This window comes from Talpa europaea, assembly GCF_964194135.1.
Source record: "Talpa europaea genome assembly, chromosome: 7".
Classification (NCBI taxonomy): domain Eukaryota; kingdom Metazoa; phylum Chordata; class Mammalia; order Eulipotyphla; family Talpidae; genus Talpa; species Talpa europaea.
In genome coordinates, this window is record NC_140074.1 from 5,235,213 (window position 1) to 5,253,017 (window position 17,805).

General features: G+C 50.6%; 1 protein-coding gene across 3 annotated transcripts in view; it reads right to left on the reverse strand.

Moving 5' to 3' along the window:
• STXBP1 (syntaxin binding protein 1) overlaps positions 1–17,805 on the reverse strand; it is a gene marked incomplete at both ends in the record, with an annotated part of 48,864 nt that overhangs the window by 15,995 nt on the left and 15,064 nt on the right. For all 3 annotated transcript variants that reach the window (XM_084239158.1, XM_084239159.1, XM_084239157.1), the window contains 8 exons: positions 594–724; positions 1,435–1,519; positions 3,028–3,176; positions 4,762–4,865; positions 5,992–6,070; positions 6,832–6,908; positions 7,180–7,261; positions 8,685–8,734. In XM_084239158.1, the coding sequence (XP_084095284.1) occupies positions 594–724; positions 1,435–1,519; positions 3,028–3,176; positions 4,762–4,865; positions 5,992–6,070; positions 6,832–6,908; positions 7,180–7,261; positions 8,685–8,734 (757 nt within the window). The remainder of the gene's footprint in view (positions 1–593; positions 725–1,434; positions 1,520–3,027; positions 3,177–4,761; positions 4,866–5,991; positions 6,071–6,831; positions 6,909–7,179; positions 7,262–8,684; positions 8,735–17,805) is intronic.

Here is a 17,805-nt window from a genome sequence, read left to right on the forward strand (position 1 = left end):
TATGATCAATGGTATAAAATAAATAACATGAGAGCAATACACCCTGTTTCCATGAAAAGGAAAGTCAGGTTTTAGAAACTGAGTTTTTGATGGCTACCAAGAACAAAGTCGCTTATAAAAAGAAAAAGGAGAACAGGATCCTCTGAAGATAAAGTTCAATAACAAGCTCCTGTTGATATATTTTTATCCTATTTCATGCTCTGTAACTAAGAAGCTGCAACTCTGAATAAGACACACTCACACACTTGGATTTGAGTCAACAAATCCAAGCAGCCCAGTGGGGTGACTGGGCCCGAGCAGCAGCTGTCATATTCCAGTACACCCGCGTAGCCAAGGGGCTTCCTGCATACCTCAGTTTTACAGTGGTTCATGTCAAATTTACGCAATGAAAATGGGAAACATTAAATAATGTTCTGGTCCTCCCCAAAAGGGGGCGTGGGTCCTGGCAGCATCACCCCGGGGGCTGCATGTGCACCGGGGAGATGGCAGCGGTGCACCTGCTTTCTCCAAGGTTGACCACGGCCCCTTTCTTAAGCCACAGGAGCCTCAGCTGTCCACAAAGATGCGCCGCTCCGCCCTGACACTGCACTTACTTGTACACGTCGTTTTCAATAGGCAGCAGGTCGTAGCTCATAGCCTGGAAAGTCAGCTCGTGAAGGACGGGGGAACTGGGGTCAAAGCCTCGGTCCAGGATCAAGAGCTGGGAGCGCGCCTTGTCGGGGCCCTGGAAGGAAGCACAGGGGCAGCATTTCTAAGGTCCCGCAGAGCCCCAGCTTGTCACTCCCTCAGCCTGCACGGCCCTCTCTTCAAAGGGGCACAGCAAGGGAACGTGGAGGCAAGACCTTCAGATGACACAGAACAGCTGACTCACTGCTTGATGAGGACCCCAGAAACCATCACCTGGAGCCCACGCACTTTATTGACCTCACAGACAGGGCGCTTCTCACAATCTTCTCTATCAGTAAAACAAGAAGGGTTCTCTGAGCACAGTATTTTTAAATGAAGGTGTTTGCGTGGCTTTTTTAGACATAATGCCACCACACACTGCACGGTGCAGCATAAACCTGTGATATGTACTGGGAGACCAAACACTCCTACAAACTGTATACACACACACACACACACACACACACACACACACTACTATACAAACTCATGAAATCTGAATAAGGTCAGCAATTGTACCACTGTCAATTTTCCAATTCTGACACTGTTCTACTGAGGGGGCATGCAGGATATTCAGAGTTGAAAGGAGGGAAGTCTCAGAAAACACACACATTGGTCAGCCCATCTACACCAACCAGGCTGGGGATCCTGGGAGGCCAGAGCACAGGACAGTGACGCTCACAAACACGGGGGGCAAGAGAAGCCAGCTGTCCCAGGACTGCACGCGGCCAGCACATGTGAGGGCCTCGTGGCCCAGCCTAGGCTTACCTCCCCCATCGTGGGATCATCCGCTTTGTAGGCATCGAGCTTGTCCTGGATTAGCTGAGCCAGCAGAGCATTGTCCTTGTACTCCCTGTCAAGGAGGGGAACACAGGGTGAGGTGGTGCACCCCAACAGTGGCGTTGACTGCTCTTGGGGAGGACGGCAGGACAGAGGGAGACATGGGTTCCCTCTGGCTGGTTCTTTGAAAAACATAATGTATTGCATATATGCACATTATCTGCATAATTTAATAAAACACTTAGCTCAGTATCTGGAACCTAAGTAATTGTCTGGTTTTTTCCCTTTTTTAAACTACCTAAATGGAAACAGAGGCATCTTTCCAAGCAGCTCCAGACAGACAGCCATGAGGGTCCATCCTTGTCCAGAAGCAGGCTCTGAGCCTGAGTCTCACTTCCCATAAGCCATATTCCCTCAGGCCTTGGTTTTCTTTGGTTGGCAAGAGACACTTCTGCTGCAGAGCCAGAAAGGTATGAGGGAAAAGCCCTGAAATGCTTCCCTTGGAGCACTGCTGGGGCTCCTCCCAGCTAGACTCAGGCTCAGTGCTAACGCAGTTATTTCCAGCCCCCTCACTTCCACAGAGGAACTCCAAGCTCCCATTCTGTCGGGAGATAGGGCTGAGGTCCCCACTTATAAACGCCCCCCCCCCCCCAGGGTTTTGTCAGTGCTGATAACAGAGGGATGCCTTCTTCCACAGCTACACGTTCCAGCAGACAGTGTGGCATAGGGACAGGTGACGATGATCCCTGGCACACACGTCCAGGCCCTCAGCTCCTTGCCTGACTCCTGCTCGTACCCCCACCTTCATGCTCCCACAGGCCTGCAGGCACCCCCAATCCAGGGCAGCCACCACAGGGCACAACCCCAAACTGGGCACACCTCATCCAGCTCTATTCTCACTGTGCTAGACAACCAGTCTCCCCCGCTCGCCCATGTCTTCCCAGTTCCACACTCTGCTCCCAGCAAGAGCCGGGTGTTCGTACACAATGCCCTGTGCAGCTCATGGGTCATCAAAGCCAGAACCTGTCCTTCAGACCCAGCCCCATTGTCAGCCTTGTCTGAAGCCATTCTCCACCCTCTTAGCTCAAAGGGCCATGCAGGCGTGCACAGCGTCCTGCCTACCCCCAAATCAGGGGCTTCTACTGGCAGAGGCTGTGTCTTCAGGCTAAGTCTCCCCAGCACTCAGGGCCTAATGGACTGAATGACTTTGTAAAACCTGAGGGCCTTTGGAGACTCGGTCTCTGCATTTTATCTTACTCTGAAATATCTTCTAAAAAGATGGCATGTTTCTTAAAGGCTACAAGAGATGGAAGCTGTGGGAAACCTAGGATGTGGGTGCAAAGGGCTCACACACTTTTGTTATTCAATAAATGAGTATGTGTATTTCCTGCCCTTCCCTGTATGAACTACATCACACAATGAAATTTAGAAAGTATCAAAAACATTGGAAGGATAGTTGCAAATGAGAGACGCTCAAATCTCAGCCCTCTTGAGACAACCGTCAGGAGTCTGCAGGCCAGAGGGAGAGCAGAGGCAGCACCTCGTGCAGGAACGTGGGCCAGAACAAGTGCAGCCCCTTACCCCCGGTACCGCACAGCCGGGTATTCCTTCAGCGTGGCGCACAGAGTGGCGATCTGCTCTGCCAGGCGCTCCAGGATGGGGTTCTTCATCTGGGCCTTGTGGGGACTGTAGAAGCTCTGGAAGGAGTCAGCAGAGTCCAAGGAATACACCTGAGCATGGAGATGAAGAGACACATGTGGCATTTGCATCCAGGACCAGGAACTGTGGAGGCTGACTCAAGGGATTGAGTCTACAGAACACGGTTTCTCTTATTCTCCCACAGGTGCTGGGTGTCGCCTGCATGCCGGGCACTTGGGAGGTGTAAGTGACCAAAATGTGACTGCCTGAGATTCGACTGGGGAAAGCAAACCAGAAACAGTGCGCGGGTGTCATCTGGGAGCTGCTGGCAAGTGTATGAGAAAGTGCCTGAGGGCCTGCAGGGAAGACAGTCCTCCCTGAGGGCCTGCAGGGGACACTGTCCTCCTTGAGGAGAGGAAGCACCAGCCGGCCAGGCAGAACTGAGGAGTCGGAGGCCAGAGTGTCTGAGGGACAAGGATGCTGGCAGAGGGGAGGTTAGTGTGAAACCTCACAGGCCACTAGCAATTTAGTTTTAATAAACAAGGAACAAGCTAGAAATTATGCTGTGACAAATAAAAGGACTTTCCATGGATTTAATAATCATTTCAGTTCCTCAGTAGTATGTTCTAAGTATTTTTTTTCTTTTTCCTTTTTTTTTAATCTTGGATGGCTCTGGAAATTTACATTTTCTCTTAAACTACCTACTCTGCCACCAGCTACCAGCATTCTCTCAAAACCTCATTTCTGTAAAATCTACAAAACTTGAGGTTTTTTAAAAAAGGCTTATTACCCTTCGAAAATAAGTGAAGTATAATATGGTCGAATGTGCTAGCAGTGGGTTTTATTCAGTCCAGGTGGTGACTGCTCATGCAGGAGGGAAGTGGCCTGCCTTCAAGCTGGGAGCGGGCTTTAGGCCAAGAGGACAGGAAGACGTTGCCTTTGAATGTTCACACTATATTTTCCACTCCTCCTCTAAGAACAGGTCACCCTCTAGTGTCTGGAAGCTCATCTATGAAGATGAAATATGCCACCATCATCTTTTATCTCTACAAAATGCATAAAAGTCTTGTTATTTTTGTTTCTTAGCTAGAAAAACATATTTTAACAAATCTTAAAATACTTAGATAAAAATGCATATTCTCTCACAAGGTTTCGCCTTTTCTGGTTTAACAATTTGGTTTTCCCCCAAAGGGAGAGGCCTGCTGCCTGACGCCTGGCGTGTGAAGTGTTAATGGCTAATGACGAAGGAGCCATCTGGTCTCCCCGCGTGACTGGCTGAGGTTATCTCTACAGGAAAACAAGTCTCCCTCCAGCAGCAGATGGGCGCGGTCTGCTCCTTCCCGGCCTCTCTTCCAGCCTTTTTGAACTGGTCATTTTTTGGTTCTTTAGGGATTTAGCCAGAAGGACTGAACACAGTAAGCAAGGCTGACACAGGCACACCGAGGCAGGCACACTGGCGGAAAGAATCAAGATAACTGGAGGAGGGACAAACCCCAGAGAAATCCTGTTTCCACCCCATGAATATCCACTTCCAACACGATATTCAGAACCCAGAATCTGAGCCCTCCCTTCCTGCTCTTCCTGCACTCCCGCCCCACCCTCAGAGTGTGCCCGAGCCCTGCTCCAGCGGCGAGGATGCGGGGATGCGGCTTCCTGGCACTCCTTCCTCAGCCTCACCTGCGATTCATATGGGAGAAAAGCGATGTTGATTTCCGTCAGAGTTTTGATGACTTTGGCTGCTCGAGATTTTACCAGCTCATTGAACAGAGCGTCGGGACAGGCTGTAAGAGGACAAGAGAGAAGGGTGTCTGGATGTCTGCGGAAGCACTTCCACTGCTGCACACAGGTGGTGCATTCCTTGACTGGGATTCTAAAAAGGCAACTAGAATGCTCATCCCACCCTAAAACATCCACTGCTTCTAGGGAATAAAAGTAGTGAAAACACTTACAAGTCCTCCAACTTATAGGAAACACAGGGCAATAGAGACTGAAATGTTGAGTGCTAATAATAACCATTTTCTGATCTCAAGGGAGGAACAAAGGAAGAGATTAAGCAGGGATTAGGAAAAGCCCTGTCCGGACACAGACATCATACACTGCATGTGTATGAAAATTAAGTAAACAAAAATCAAACCACCGGGAAATGGAGTGCAGGCCATTTGCCAGGAGCGCCAAGGACTCGCTCAGCTTCACGGGAGCCATGTGGGGAGGGAACCGCGGCTTCTAGTGACTCCTCTGGGGCAAGGAAACGGCTTCAGGCTCCCAGAAATGTGTTACTGGGTTATTATTACTCGTGCTGTCCACCCACTACCTGTCAGCCGGGCTCAAATGATACAGTGTTTTTTGCAAGAACTTTTCCCCATTTTCTCAGCAGAATCTTGGGGGTTTTCCCGAGCAGAACACGGGGTAAACCATCACTGAACACTCTCTGGCTATTCGGTTCTCCCCAGCTCTCTTGCTGTTAACTGAGATCCACCAAGATGCTCCCGCATGGGTCCCCTGCACAGACCCTCCAAAGACACGCGAACAGGCATGGGAAAAAGGCGCAGGCGCCACCTGACGTGGAGATCACCGATGATGGAGGGATCTATGAGGTTGGAAGCTGATGGAAATACATGGCGCTACACTGCTCTCTGGAAGGCTACGCAGTGCAACACTGAGGCAGCGGGGAACCCAGCACTCACCCCCAGCCCTCAGGAGAGGTGCTCCTGGAGACAGGAAGGGCTGCCTGACCCAATAGTGTGTGTGTGTGTGTGTGTGTGTGTGTGTATTTTTGTCTCTGCTGCAACTCATCTTCTGAGGAGAAAATACAAGAACATGACCAACTTGGCAACAACCCTTTACCCCCTGGGGGCAGGAAAGCCACTGGGGGCAGGGGCTGGGCGAGGCTGTCAGCAGGGAACTCACAATCGGTGAAAAAGACGTGGGCAGCCCGGTACTTGGCGGTTGGCGGGTCCTTGAAGTCACTGATGAGCGAGTGCACGGACTGCGGGAGGAAGAGGGAGTGAGTCCAGGGCAGCACGGGCAGGCCTGCCTTTGAGTGCGGGAGCGCAGGCTGCCTTCACACCGTGCACGCAAAATAGCAGGGGCTTCAATGTGCCACAAGCGGCTGCTGAGAACTTAAAATCAGGATTACTTCAGAATTTAGATGAACAAAAGCCTTCTTGGCTCACTGCAGGAGGACAGAGCCCGCTCTGGAGTCCCGTAACTGGGATCCCTGGGAGCCACAAACAAGGATGCTAGCCAGAAACCCCCAGAGCCCGTACCCATGAAGTTCTGGCCACTTAGTTGCATCTGCTGAAGCTCACACATAAGCCAGCTTTCAAAAGTGAAAAGAGAGCATTTAACTAGAGGAACTGACACAGATGAAGTGTCAGAAAACCATCGACCAGAAAGCAAGGGGGTGGCCCAGGTCTGGATGCTGATTTGAACCCACCCTCCCGTCCCCCACCCGCACGCTAAGAGATAAATTTGAACACTAACTGGATGTCAAGGAAATAAACCTGAAAACATAAAATACCAAAGTTCAGGAGGTTGGATCACTAAGCGCACAGGGAGGATCTCCCACTCCAGAGGGCATGCGAGGGGGACAAGACCCACCAGCCCTGGTTTCTGGACAGCACCTGCGTTTCAGAAAGCTTCAATTCTCCCTCCTTCCCCATTTATGGGCTTGATGCTTAATCCGAGCAGCGTATCAAGAGCATGCTTAGCCACGCGCCCTTGTCCAAAGCCCCGGAGAGGAGGTACCTTCTCTGACGGAGTGATGAGATACACGGCCTCCAGGCTGGGGAGCGGCTCCCTGCGCTTGTTGATGTCTTCCACAACTAGACAGAGACAGCAGCCACAGAGAAGAAGAAGACACGATGGGGGTCATAAGCTAGAAGCTTAACTGTCCTTTTGACCCCGTTAGCAGGTATCTAACAGCCTCTAGCACCGCATTAGGTGTTAGGGATTTGGTGGTCAAGAAGCGTGGGTCTGGGTCTCTAGAAACTTAATGTCCCACCACCCAGGGTGTTGGAAGGCTCTAGGTCAAGGGAGATGACAGGGATGGGGAGGAAGAGCGGCGTGGCCCAGGGTGGGGCGGGGGGCACTCACTTGTGATCCCCTCCGTCATGATGTCCGTCATCTTGCAGCAGGACGAGAGCATCCTCATGCTCAGCTGGTCCACCACCAGCACCTGAAGCAAGGACAGCTCAGCTGCACGGTGTCCACAGCAACCCAACCACTCACTGCCCAACTACACAGAGGGCCCCGAATCCTGGGCTACTGACATTTCTATGGGCCAGAGGTTTCCCGAGGGACACGCTCACCGCTATCCCCCGCCCAGCCCTACCCTTCTGGGAGCAAAGTTTGTGCTCACTGACCTAAATTAGAGACTTAAAGAAATAAAAGCTTTTATTTTTCATGATAAAGAGAGAGAGAGAGAGAGAGAAAGAAAGAGAGAGAGAGAGAGAGAGAGAGAGAGAGAGAGGGAGAGAGAAAAGAACAATCTCCAGCACCAACACCCTCAGAGAAAACCAGAGGGGAGAGCGCTTGTTCAGGACACAGATTTCTCTCCAGGGAGAATGACCCTGGTGTTCACGCGGGGCAGAGAACGGGCGGCAGCGTCACCGGGAAGGGCCAGCACCAGCACCAGTCATCGGAACCTGCTCTGCCCAGCGCAGAGGGGACAAGTGAGGACCCGCCCAGTCTGGCCTAAAAGCTTCGTTCCTGCCGTCCCTCAGCTCACCTCTTCCATTTCCAAGCAGCCCGCCGTGGAGAGGAAGCGGCGGTTAAAACAAGACTCTTTCTCTGTTCTTCTATCACTGACCTAGCCCGAGGTGACAGGAACTAGACACAACCGGACAGAAGTGTCCTGCAGGGCCCCCTGGCTTCTCTCGAGGCAGCCTCCTTAACACGTGTGTGAAACCCACACACTGTGGGCCCATCGCTGATGGCACAGGGGAGCGAGACTCCGGCGGTGGGGACGCGGGTGCTGGCTACACAGACGCTCCCCAGGCCGGGGCCAGACCGCAGGCCTCCTGCTCTGCCAGCTCTGCTGTTCTCAGGCCCAGACAACTGGAAGACGTGTGGGCTCCCGACTGCAGGAGGACTCGGGGTCAAGAGCAGCCGGCATCAGTCTTTCAACAACACGCCGGGAAGTTCAAGGGAGACCGTGGTGTCGCCGCCAGCCCGGGAGCCCCCACTGCCCTCCCGCCCTGCCGGGCACGGCCAGCACCTGGGCTAAATACCAGCTCCACGCACAGCGCATGCCCAGCATTGCCCTCATGGGGGAGCAAGCTTAGCTGTTGTGTCTTATTTGGTTACAGAGAGGGGGTACCCCAGACAGGCCCCCCTTTCTTTCCCATGACGTGTGGAATAATTTCACCTTCTTCTAGTTTCTGTAACGGGTTGCTGGGAGCATTTTACTCAAATTAGAGCTGTGATGCTGAGATGGCCCCGGGGGCTCTTCAAGGGCCCTTAACTGGGGGTCACAGAGGCCGCACAGCGGCCTTTCTCGCGCTCTGTGGACTCCGCAGGCCTGTGCTACTGCCCTGTGCGTGCCCGCCCCGCCCCATGGGCACTCGCCTTTAAGGGCCACCAGGTGTGCTCTCACTCACCTTCCACTCTCCCTTCTTCTTCACCTTCTTGATCACGTCATGCATGATCTCTGAGGAAGGGGGGAGGGGGAGGGAGGGAAGGGGGAGGAGGAAAAGGAGGGAGGAGGGAGGGAAAGAAGAGAAAGAAGGGTTAACGCCCAGGGCTGCTCCTGCCCCACAACCCTCCCAGCTGCACACTCGTCCAGCTGCACACTCGTCACCGTCCGCCGCAGAGTTACTCTCCCCAGCTCCTTCACGTGGTGGGTCTCCACCTTCTTGCCCACAGAACTTCTTCACACTCTTAAAAACGAAGGACCCCCAAGAATGTGTGTGCATGGGGGTACATATCTATTCATATTTATCGTATTAGCAATTAAACTGAAAATGTTTAAAAATATGCTTCACTAAGAGCAACAATAAACCCACGGCAGGGCAACACGAACAGCGCTTTAACGAGCGGTGACTGTATTTTCCACAAGACACTTGAGTGAGAACACCGCGTTGGTTTACACTTTCGCGACTTCTGGGGCCGGGCCCCACCCGCAGCAGCTGGGCTCCCCCAGGCACACTTCTGCCGGGACCCCTCCAGCGGCTGGGAAACTGAGAGAATGTGAGGGAAAAAGGCAGCAGCATCTTAGTCAAGGTATGAAGACAGCTAGGACTTCATGGACTCCCTGGAGGGTCCCGGTGGGAGAACCGCCACCTCAAGTTAAGTGAGTAAAACGCTGTGAAGGTCCCCCAAGTCACATGAGCCCCCCGCAAACTCAATAACGGATGTGAAGAGCAGTTGTGATGTACTTCCGATCCCAAGCACAGCTGTGGGTGCTCTCACCCCCAAGCCACCAGGCAGGGAAAGTGGCTGGATCTGAGGTCTATCTTTGAGGTAAAACCAACAGGGCGAGCTGATGAACTGGGCGCCAAGGACGAGAGGAGATGGAGCCGACTCCCAGGTTTCTAGCGTAGGCAAAGACAGCACGAGAGGGCGAGAGCTGAAATGGGGGGGGGGGGGGCGAGGCAGGAGAGACCTGGCCCAGGTAGGAGGCAGGAGGGCAGAAGGAAGGCAGAGCGCCGTGGGCCCAGGCGCGGCTACCGAGAGCAGGTTAGCGGCGCGGAGGGAGAGAGAGGTGTGTATGTGTCCAGAAGGCAGGTGCATATCTTCCCAAATACGGGGAAAAATAAATTACTAAGGAGATTTAGCATTTCTGGGCTCCACTAAAAGCTAATCCAAGGTTCATGGGCGTGAATTTAAAGTGGAAGCAGTGTGGCCCCCCACCCCCAACAACGGGTGGCTGCCCAGAACAGGCCAGAAAGGGAAGAGCAGCTGGTTTCAACCAGAGTTAGAATTTCCCCAGGTGTTGGGCCTCCTCTGGTGGCACAGGCAGTTGGCTCAGGGCTATAAAGCTGTCCCAGCCTCTGTAGAGCGGGTTCGATGCCGGCCGGCGAGGGTCCCACATGGCGCAGCAGACCTCTCCTGTCTCCCCGCTGCTCCCCTCAGCGGTGTACTTCAGTCCATCTGCCTGTTCCGTTCCCCGCTCTGTCTCTGGTGAATCCTCTCACCCTCCCGCGCATCTGGCCTGTACCCCGGTTCTTGTATAAATAAATAAAATCTTGGGGGAAAAAATAGAATTTCTCCAGGTGAGCACAAAAGAGGGACACAATATTCAATATACATGAGTGAGTGGGGAAAGGCGTGATGCAACAATTTTTAAAAATCACACAAAGGCAAAATTAGGAAGACTTACACAAAAAGGTTATTTTTGTACAGTGAAGTTAAGATCAATCTTGAACTGCCAGTTTGAGCCTCCCCATGTTCTCCCAAGCTCTCCACACTGAGCATGTGTCACTTTTTGTTACAGGAAAAATCCTCTAAGATGACATTTTTGTGCCTGGGGCCTTGCTTTGCACAAACCCCTCTTCAGGAGCACATTCTGGGTATGGAATGAATGGGCAGGGTGTAATGCTCTGGGTGCTTGATAAATTCTGCAGCATTATTTTTCAAAAGCATAATTTTTACTGCTGCATGACTCTCCAGGTTACATGCTAACTGGTTCAGTAATACCTTGAGGTTTGTTTTTTTAATGTCTGCTAATGTGACAGCAGAAAATGGTAACATTTTGCTTTCTTTATTTGAATTGATTATATTACAGAGGATGGATATTTTCCTTTTTTTTTTCTTTCTTTTTTTTGGCCACTACACACAATTAAATTAAAACACTGACTTTAAATTCAAGCCACCTTTTGATAGGGGAAGGCAGAGATATAATTAGAAAATCAAACAAGTAATGAAGGCTGGAGTAACTGCTGCAGCATAAACACTTCCCACCGAGTTATTCCTGTGCTGAAATTCTCAGGACCTGTGTTCACGGTGGGTAGTGCTAACAGCCAATTCCAATCCTGCTCTGCATTTTTCTAATCCAATACCAAAAAGGAAACAAGGATTATAGCCCATGTTAGCATTAAGAGTCAAGCTGCTTGGGCTACTCCCTCACAAATAATCCCTGGCTGCCACACTTCATCTCCCTCGGAAGTCCTCTTCATGTGGAGGGAAATAATAAAGGCTCCCGAGGCTGGTGCAGCCAGCAGGTTGTGTATTTACAGTCATAAAGTCTGCTCTGCCACCTAGGCAGCCTGCACAGGCAGGGCGGAGGAGACGGGACCTTCAATATCTCCATAATCACCAGGACCTTGATCCTGGCGGATCTGCTTCATCACAGCCAGAGTGAGGAAGTGGGTTCCTTCTCAACCTGGGTGACTCCCAAGGTCCAACCTGTGACTCCCAAGGAGCCAACCGATCCCTCTCGAGTCCTGAGAACAGCAGATGGTCTGGGACACCTTCAGACGCGCCCCCTACACTGACTGGAGTCCCCAAGTGCATGCTCACAGGATGGCTGGGGTCTGGCTCCAGGAGAATCCCTGCCCTTACTGTCATGGGACTTGAGACTGCCCTTCACAGTCAACGTGTTGGGGCACCAGAGCCATGGCACCCCAAAACATCTGAAATAGCGTAACTAATAATAGATGGGCTGGAAGCCTAGGAGAAATGTTGACATCACTCAAGTCTTTAAAACCACGGGGAGTCAAATATTCCACACTGCAGCTTGAGCTCCAGGCAGCCAGCACAGGTGCCCAGGGGCTGGTTTCCCGGGACTTGCCTCTTTGCTAGGGGAATTCAGGGAATCTCAATTCAAGTGCCCTCCTCTTTAACCAATGCAAAGTGCACGGAATATTCAGTTACTGGGGTTCAATTGTGGTAGCTCTAAAAAGAACCTCTTGAATAAACCCCAGTGGCAGAGGGTGTAACACTACTTTGCTGGCAGAGATCACACCACATTTCTTGTAATTAAGAAAAACAATGCCAAGTTACACCAGGTGAAGGTCCAGACTCTGGCATGTGCGGGCAATATGGCCGTAGGCAAGTTTAAAGTGTTTTAGGCTTCCGTTCTCTCATTAGCAAAATTAAAATTGTGATTTTATTTTATGGCCCATTAAGAAGATTAATGAGATCAAATGCCTAAGTCTGGTGGCTGGTAATTGTGAGGCATTCAACAAAAGGCACTTCTGTGATGTCAGAGTCGAGGTCTCTTGTTTCATATTGAGACACTCCCTGCGAAACAATAAAATGCAAAATACAGCCTCCAGGAGAGGCCAGAAAGGGCTGGGCCCCTGGAGCAGAACAGTCTTTGAACCCCCAGCCAAGCGCTCTTCCCTGTCACACAATGCTCGTGGGGCTGGCCTGGACGAGGTGCTGAAGTTGAAGCAGGTGTCCTTTCTCCCTTACCTGGAAAACAATCACCTTGACACACTAAGCAAAGTGATTCAGATGGGCTGGGGGACAAGCAGCTAAAACTCCACCCCCTGCTCCTCCACTCACTGGCTGCAACTTTGGGCAAGTTATTGCATCTCCGTGTCAGCTTCCCTCTGCACAACAGGAAAGATACGTCTGCCTCAAAGCTACCGGGAGGTGGGTCTCCCGGGTGGCGCAGCGGTTGAGCGCTGGGCTGCGAAGCTGCCCCGCAGCCTCTGCAGCGCCGGTTCGATCCCCGGCTGCTCCCCGGCGGGTCCCACATGGCGCACAGACCTCTCCTGTCGCCCACTGCTCCTTCTGCCTGCTCTGAATTCTCTCACCCTCCCACGCTTCTGACTATACCCAGTGCTTGTATAAATAAATAAATAAATAGATAGATAAATAAATAAATCTTTAAAAAAAAAAAAAAAAAGCTACCGGGAGGAGCAAATGAGTTAACATGTGTAAAGCAGCGACAGAACGGTCCTCATCACCGCTGGCTTTCACCGGCACCACCATCACCAATTTTCAATGCTATTTGACCTTCCTAATACGGAAGAATTCAATCATTTCCAGCAGGTTTCTTACTGCCTCTCATGGAGTTGGTGATATGTGTGGACTGACTTCCAGTTTACATATCTGTATTCAACCCCTTTGGCCATTCAACAATGGTGCTTTACTGAGCACCTGCTAAGTGCCAGACATGGTCCCAGGCATCGGGATAAAGACCACAGCAAACAGCAGTTCTCCATAGATGCTCCATAGATGCCTATGCCCGGCTCCCTGCTTGCACTGCCAGGCGCTTACCGGGGAACAGGGAGGCAGCCAACAAACGCGAGGACATCATCGGTCATTCTAGAGACTGGCAAGTGCTCAAGGAAATTAAAAAGGAGGGTGAACTAGAGTGTGAGGAGGGCTTGGAGGAAGGCCCTCTGGGGGGGAACAGGATGTGCAGTCTCCAGGTCTGTCTGGATCAAGGGTGGGACAGCCTGGGGATAGAGAGAAGGGAAGGATGGGGAGACACCGCATGCGCCTTGAAGGAAAGAATGCTCAGGGCATACTTGAAAGGTCACCCCATGCTCCCTGAGGACTCCACAGTCACTCGGTGTGTTCTGCTCCTGAACACTAAGCCCCATTCAGTCACCTTCAGACATGACAACTCCCTCTCCTTCCTGCACCCTCACTCCCGCCTGGCTCTGGAATCTGGCATAAAATAGTGAGTTAGCAAATGCCTGCAGAATGAACGAGCCCTGTGAGTGCACAGCAGAGTGGAGCCTGCCAGAGTGAAGTGACAGTTCTCTGTGCAGCACACCCCATGGCTGAAGGTGCTTCCCTCATGGGTCTTCACAACCCCCTATACCACCCCTCCAGCCAGCACTGTCCTCATACCCCCAAGATTCACAAGTTCCAGTCCAGAGATCACTGCTTGGGAAAGAGGTCTTGGAGGCTCTTTCCTGGGGACTGTTGGGGAGATAGGTCTCTTTCATCCTGAGGAGTAAGACAGGTAAACTATGGCTATTCTGGGCTGTCCAAGTTCAGAAGCCAGAGGATCTGGAAATGTTCTCTAACTCCCCTCACCCAGAATCACTGAGGAGCTCAGTGTGGGGTGAGTGTGGCCACAGTGCTCGGATCCGAAATCTCCAGCACCTAAGCACTCACCTGTGTACTCATTTCTTAACCAGTGTCTGAGATGTCACAACTTATAAATACTTATCAAAGCTCATAGTAAAGAAAATAATAAAAAAAAAAATCGCCCACCACAGTAGTAGCATGTAAGGTCTATAGGAGACTGGCTAAATGGACGGCACTGTCCCGCATCTCATTTGAAGATCACGGTGACCCTCAGAGACTAGTGAAATCACAGCCATTTTACATAGGAGGAAACTGCGGCTCAGAGAAGTGAAGAGTAGCAATTGCACAATAAAATGCACATAACCACATGTAGCTTACGGAAGGTACAAAAGTATAAACCAATTTCTTGACCCCAAGGAACTGACAAACTGGTTGGCAAGATAAAACATTCTACACTTGATCTTAGCCAAAAGGCCGAGAAGCGATAAGATAAAACATTCTAACTGAAGCATAAGAATGAAAAAACCCACAGAAGCCTCATGGACTGCAAACGGTACAACCTGTTCGGAAAAGAGTGTGGCAATTTCTCAAATGACTAAACACAGAGTTACTATGATCCAGCAATCCCACGTCAAGGGGTATATTCAAGAGAAGTGAAAAGAAGCCACCCAAAAACCTGTACACACATGTTCACAGCAGCATTAGCACAACAACCAAAAAAGTAGAAACAATCCACTGTCCATCAACTGACTGGATAAATAATGAAGCCTGCCCAGACCATGGAATATTATTCAGCCACAAAAAAGGATGATGCACTCCACCAGGTATGGTGTGCAACAGGACGAACATGGATAAATCTTGAAAACATGCTACATCAAAGAAGCCAGTCACAGAGGGCCGTGTGTTGTGTGATTCCGTGTACATGAAGTGTCCAGAACAGGACGATCCACTGAGACAAAAAGTAGATTAGTAGTTGCCTAGGGCAGAGGGGAGGTAGTATCGGGGATTGATGTCTAAGGGGCACAGTTTCTTTTTGGGGTAGTGAAAGAGTTCTAACCTTGACTGTGATGATGGTTGCATGACCCCATGAATGTACTAAAAGACATGGTTTATCTGAAATGGGAGTTGACAAGAGATGTGAACTCCGTATGAGAAAGCTGTTTTAAAAGTCAGACAGTTTGAGATGAAACTATCAAACTCAAAAACCAAATTCAGGGCCTCCCTGGTGGCGCAGCGGTTGAGCGCTGGGTTGCGAAGCTGCCTGCAGCCTCTGCAGTGCCGGTTCGATCCCCGGCTGCTCCCCGGCCACCGGAGGAGGGTCACACACGGCGCACAGACCTCTCCTGCCGCCTGCTGCTCCCCTCAGCAGTGTGCTTCGGTCCTTCTGCCTGCTCTGCTCCCCGCTCTGGCTCAATGAATTCTCTCACCCTCCCGCGCTTCTGACTGTAGCCAGTGCATGTATAAACAAAACAAACAAATAAATAAAACATGCCTCTATTAAAAAAAAAAACAACAAATTCAGGGCCTCCCCAGTGGCGCAGCGGGTTGAACGCTGCGCTGTGAAGCTGTCCGCAGCCTCTGCAGTGCAGGTTCTATTCCCGGCTGGCCAGAGAGATACCCACATGACGCAGCAAACCTCTCCTGTCTCATCCGCTGCTCTCTCGCAGTGTCTTCGGTCCATCTGCCTGTTCTGCTCCCCGCTCTCTGAGGAATTCTCTCACCCTCCTGCACCTCTGACCTGTACTCCAGTTCTTGTATAAATAAATAAATCTTTAAAAAAAAAAAAAAGAATCCAGTTTTGCTTAATTTGAACCTGCCCCACCTTGACTTTCTGTGAAGACAAGTATCCCAGTTGAACCTGATAAAAAGTATCTAAAGCTGTAATTTACTGGGCCTCCCTGGTGGCGCAGCGGCTGAGCGCTGGGTTGCGAAGCTGCCCGCGGCCTCTGCGGCGCCGGTTCGATCCCCGGCTGCTCCCCGGCCACCGGAGGAGGGTCCCACATGGTGCGCAGACCTCTCCTGCCGCCCGCTGCTCCCCTCAGCAGTGTGCTTCGGTCCTTCTGCCTGCTCTGCTCCCCGCTCTGGCTCTGGTGAATTCTCTCACCCTCCCGCGCTTCTGACTGTACCCAGTGCTTGTATAAACAAAACAAACAAATATAATAAATAAATAAATAAACATGCCTCTATTAAAAAAATAAATAAATAAAGCTGTAATTTACTATCATTTTGTATCTAAATTGTACTTTGCAGAAGCAAGAGAGGCCAAAATTGAGACCATAAATGATCAGTCACCAGGCAAGAACAGGTGCACCCTGTGACTGCTGAAAGACAATTGCTTAGCCCAGGTATAATTTGAGAACGTTTCTATTTACAGTTGGTTTGGGGTGATGGGGTGTGGGAGAGAAAGGAGGACAGAGGTGTTTTGAGGTGTTCAAAAGCTTTATAATGGGCAGCCATAGGTGAACAATGAGCTGATTACATTGCCCTTGTAAGCATACCCTGAAGCCGATAAGACTCAATGTCCAACATTATGACACCCCAAAACTTGGGCTGCTGCCAGCATCTGCAAGGAGGCATGATGATAAATAAAAGCCTGCTATCAGATGACCCAAACCCTCACCTCAGACCCATAAAGGTGCTGGGTAGGGTTACAAAAATGACAATCCACTTTCTCTTTCACAGGAAATCCTCATTTTAAAATCTATTTTCCCCACTGTTTTATAAGGCTGAGAGCCAAAAGCTTAAGGAACTAGAGTCTCTCAAGCAAAGTTTTACAGACCTTGCAACTTTGATTTGTAGAAAGAATCTCACAGGAGACAAAGAAAAAAGAGACAGTAGCTCCTGGTTGTGCTTTAAGGTGCACCCTCACCTCACTTCACTTCCCAAGGAAGTGCACGATGCTCCTTGGATGGAAGATGCTGGGAAGTTACCAAATATACACAAATGGGAAAACCAATAAGGAAAATGGAAACCCCAATTTAAATCTTTGTAATAGCAAGAGCAGCAAATACCACTTAGCTATATTAATATTTTGAAACAAGAAGTCCAAGTACAGGCAAAAAAAAAAAAAAAAAAGGAAAAAAAAAAGGCAGAATGGCAAAGAATCTTCCAGGGCCAAAAGCAGCTGGCTATCTCATCTGCACTGCCAAATCTGACACGTCCTTGCCAAGACCAGCAGCCGCCACAGGTACGCAGGCCCACTGGTGCACAGTCTGAGCCTGCTTCTCTGCAGCCAGCTCACCCTCTCAGTGGACGCCGGCACTCCCGTGACTGCAGTAATGCCTCCCTGAAGGGCAGGGCCCAGAATAAGCATTCAGCTTATTCAGCTTGATCTTGGTGGGAACCCAAGAGGTGGCGGGTATCTTAAATTGGTAGATGCAGCATTTAATATCTACTAATCACATTTTTTGTGAACTTAGGCAGTCCCCTTAAGGGCTAGCAGATTAGAGAACATAAACTTTGGAAAGAGGGGGAAGAATAATATTTCCTATAATCCCAGAAACCCAGAGCAGTCAGGGAACACAGTGGTTCTCAAAGGGGTGATTCTGCACTCCCCTCCACACCCAGGGGATACTGAGCCAAGTCTGGAGACATCTTTGTGGCCATGATGGTCATCAAGCAGGTACACACCAGGAATGTTGCTACACACCCTACAAAGGACAGACTCACATGGCCCAGAGTGTCAAGAATACGAGGGTGAGCAGCCCCTCTTAGTCCATTGTTCAAGGAAACTGAAGCTGAGGGAGATCATGTGACTTGTCCATGACAGCGTCTATAGAGATCCTC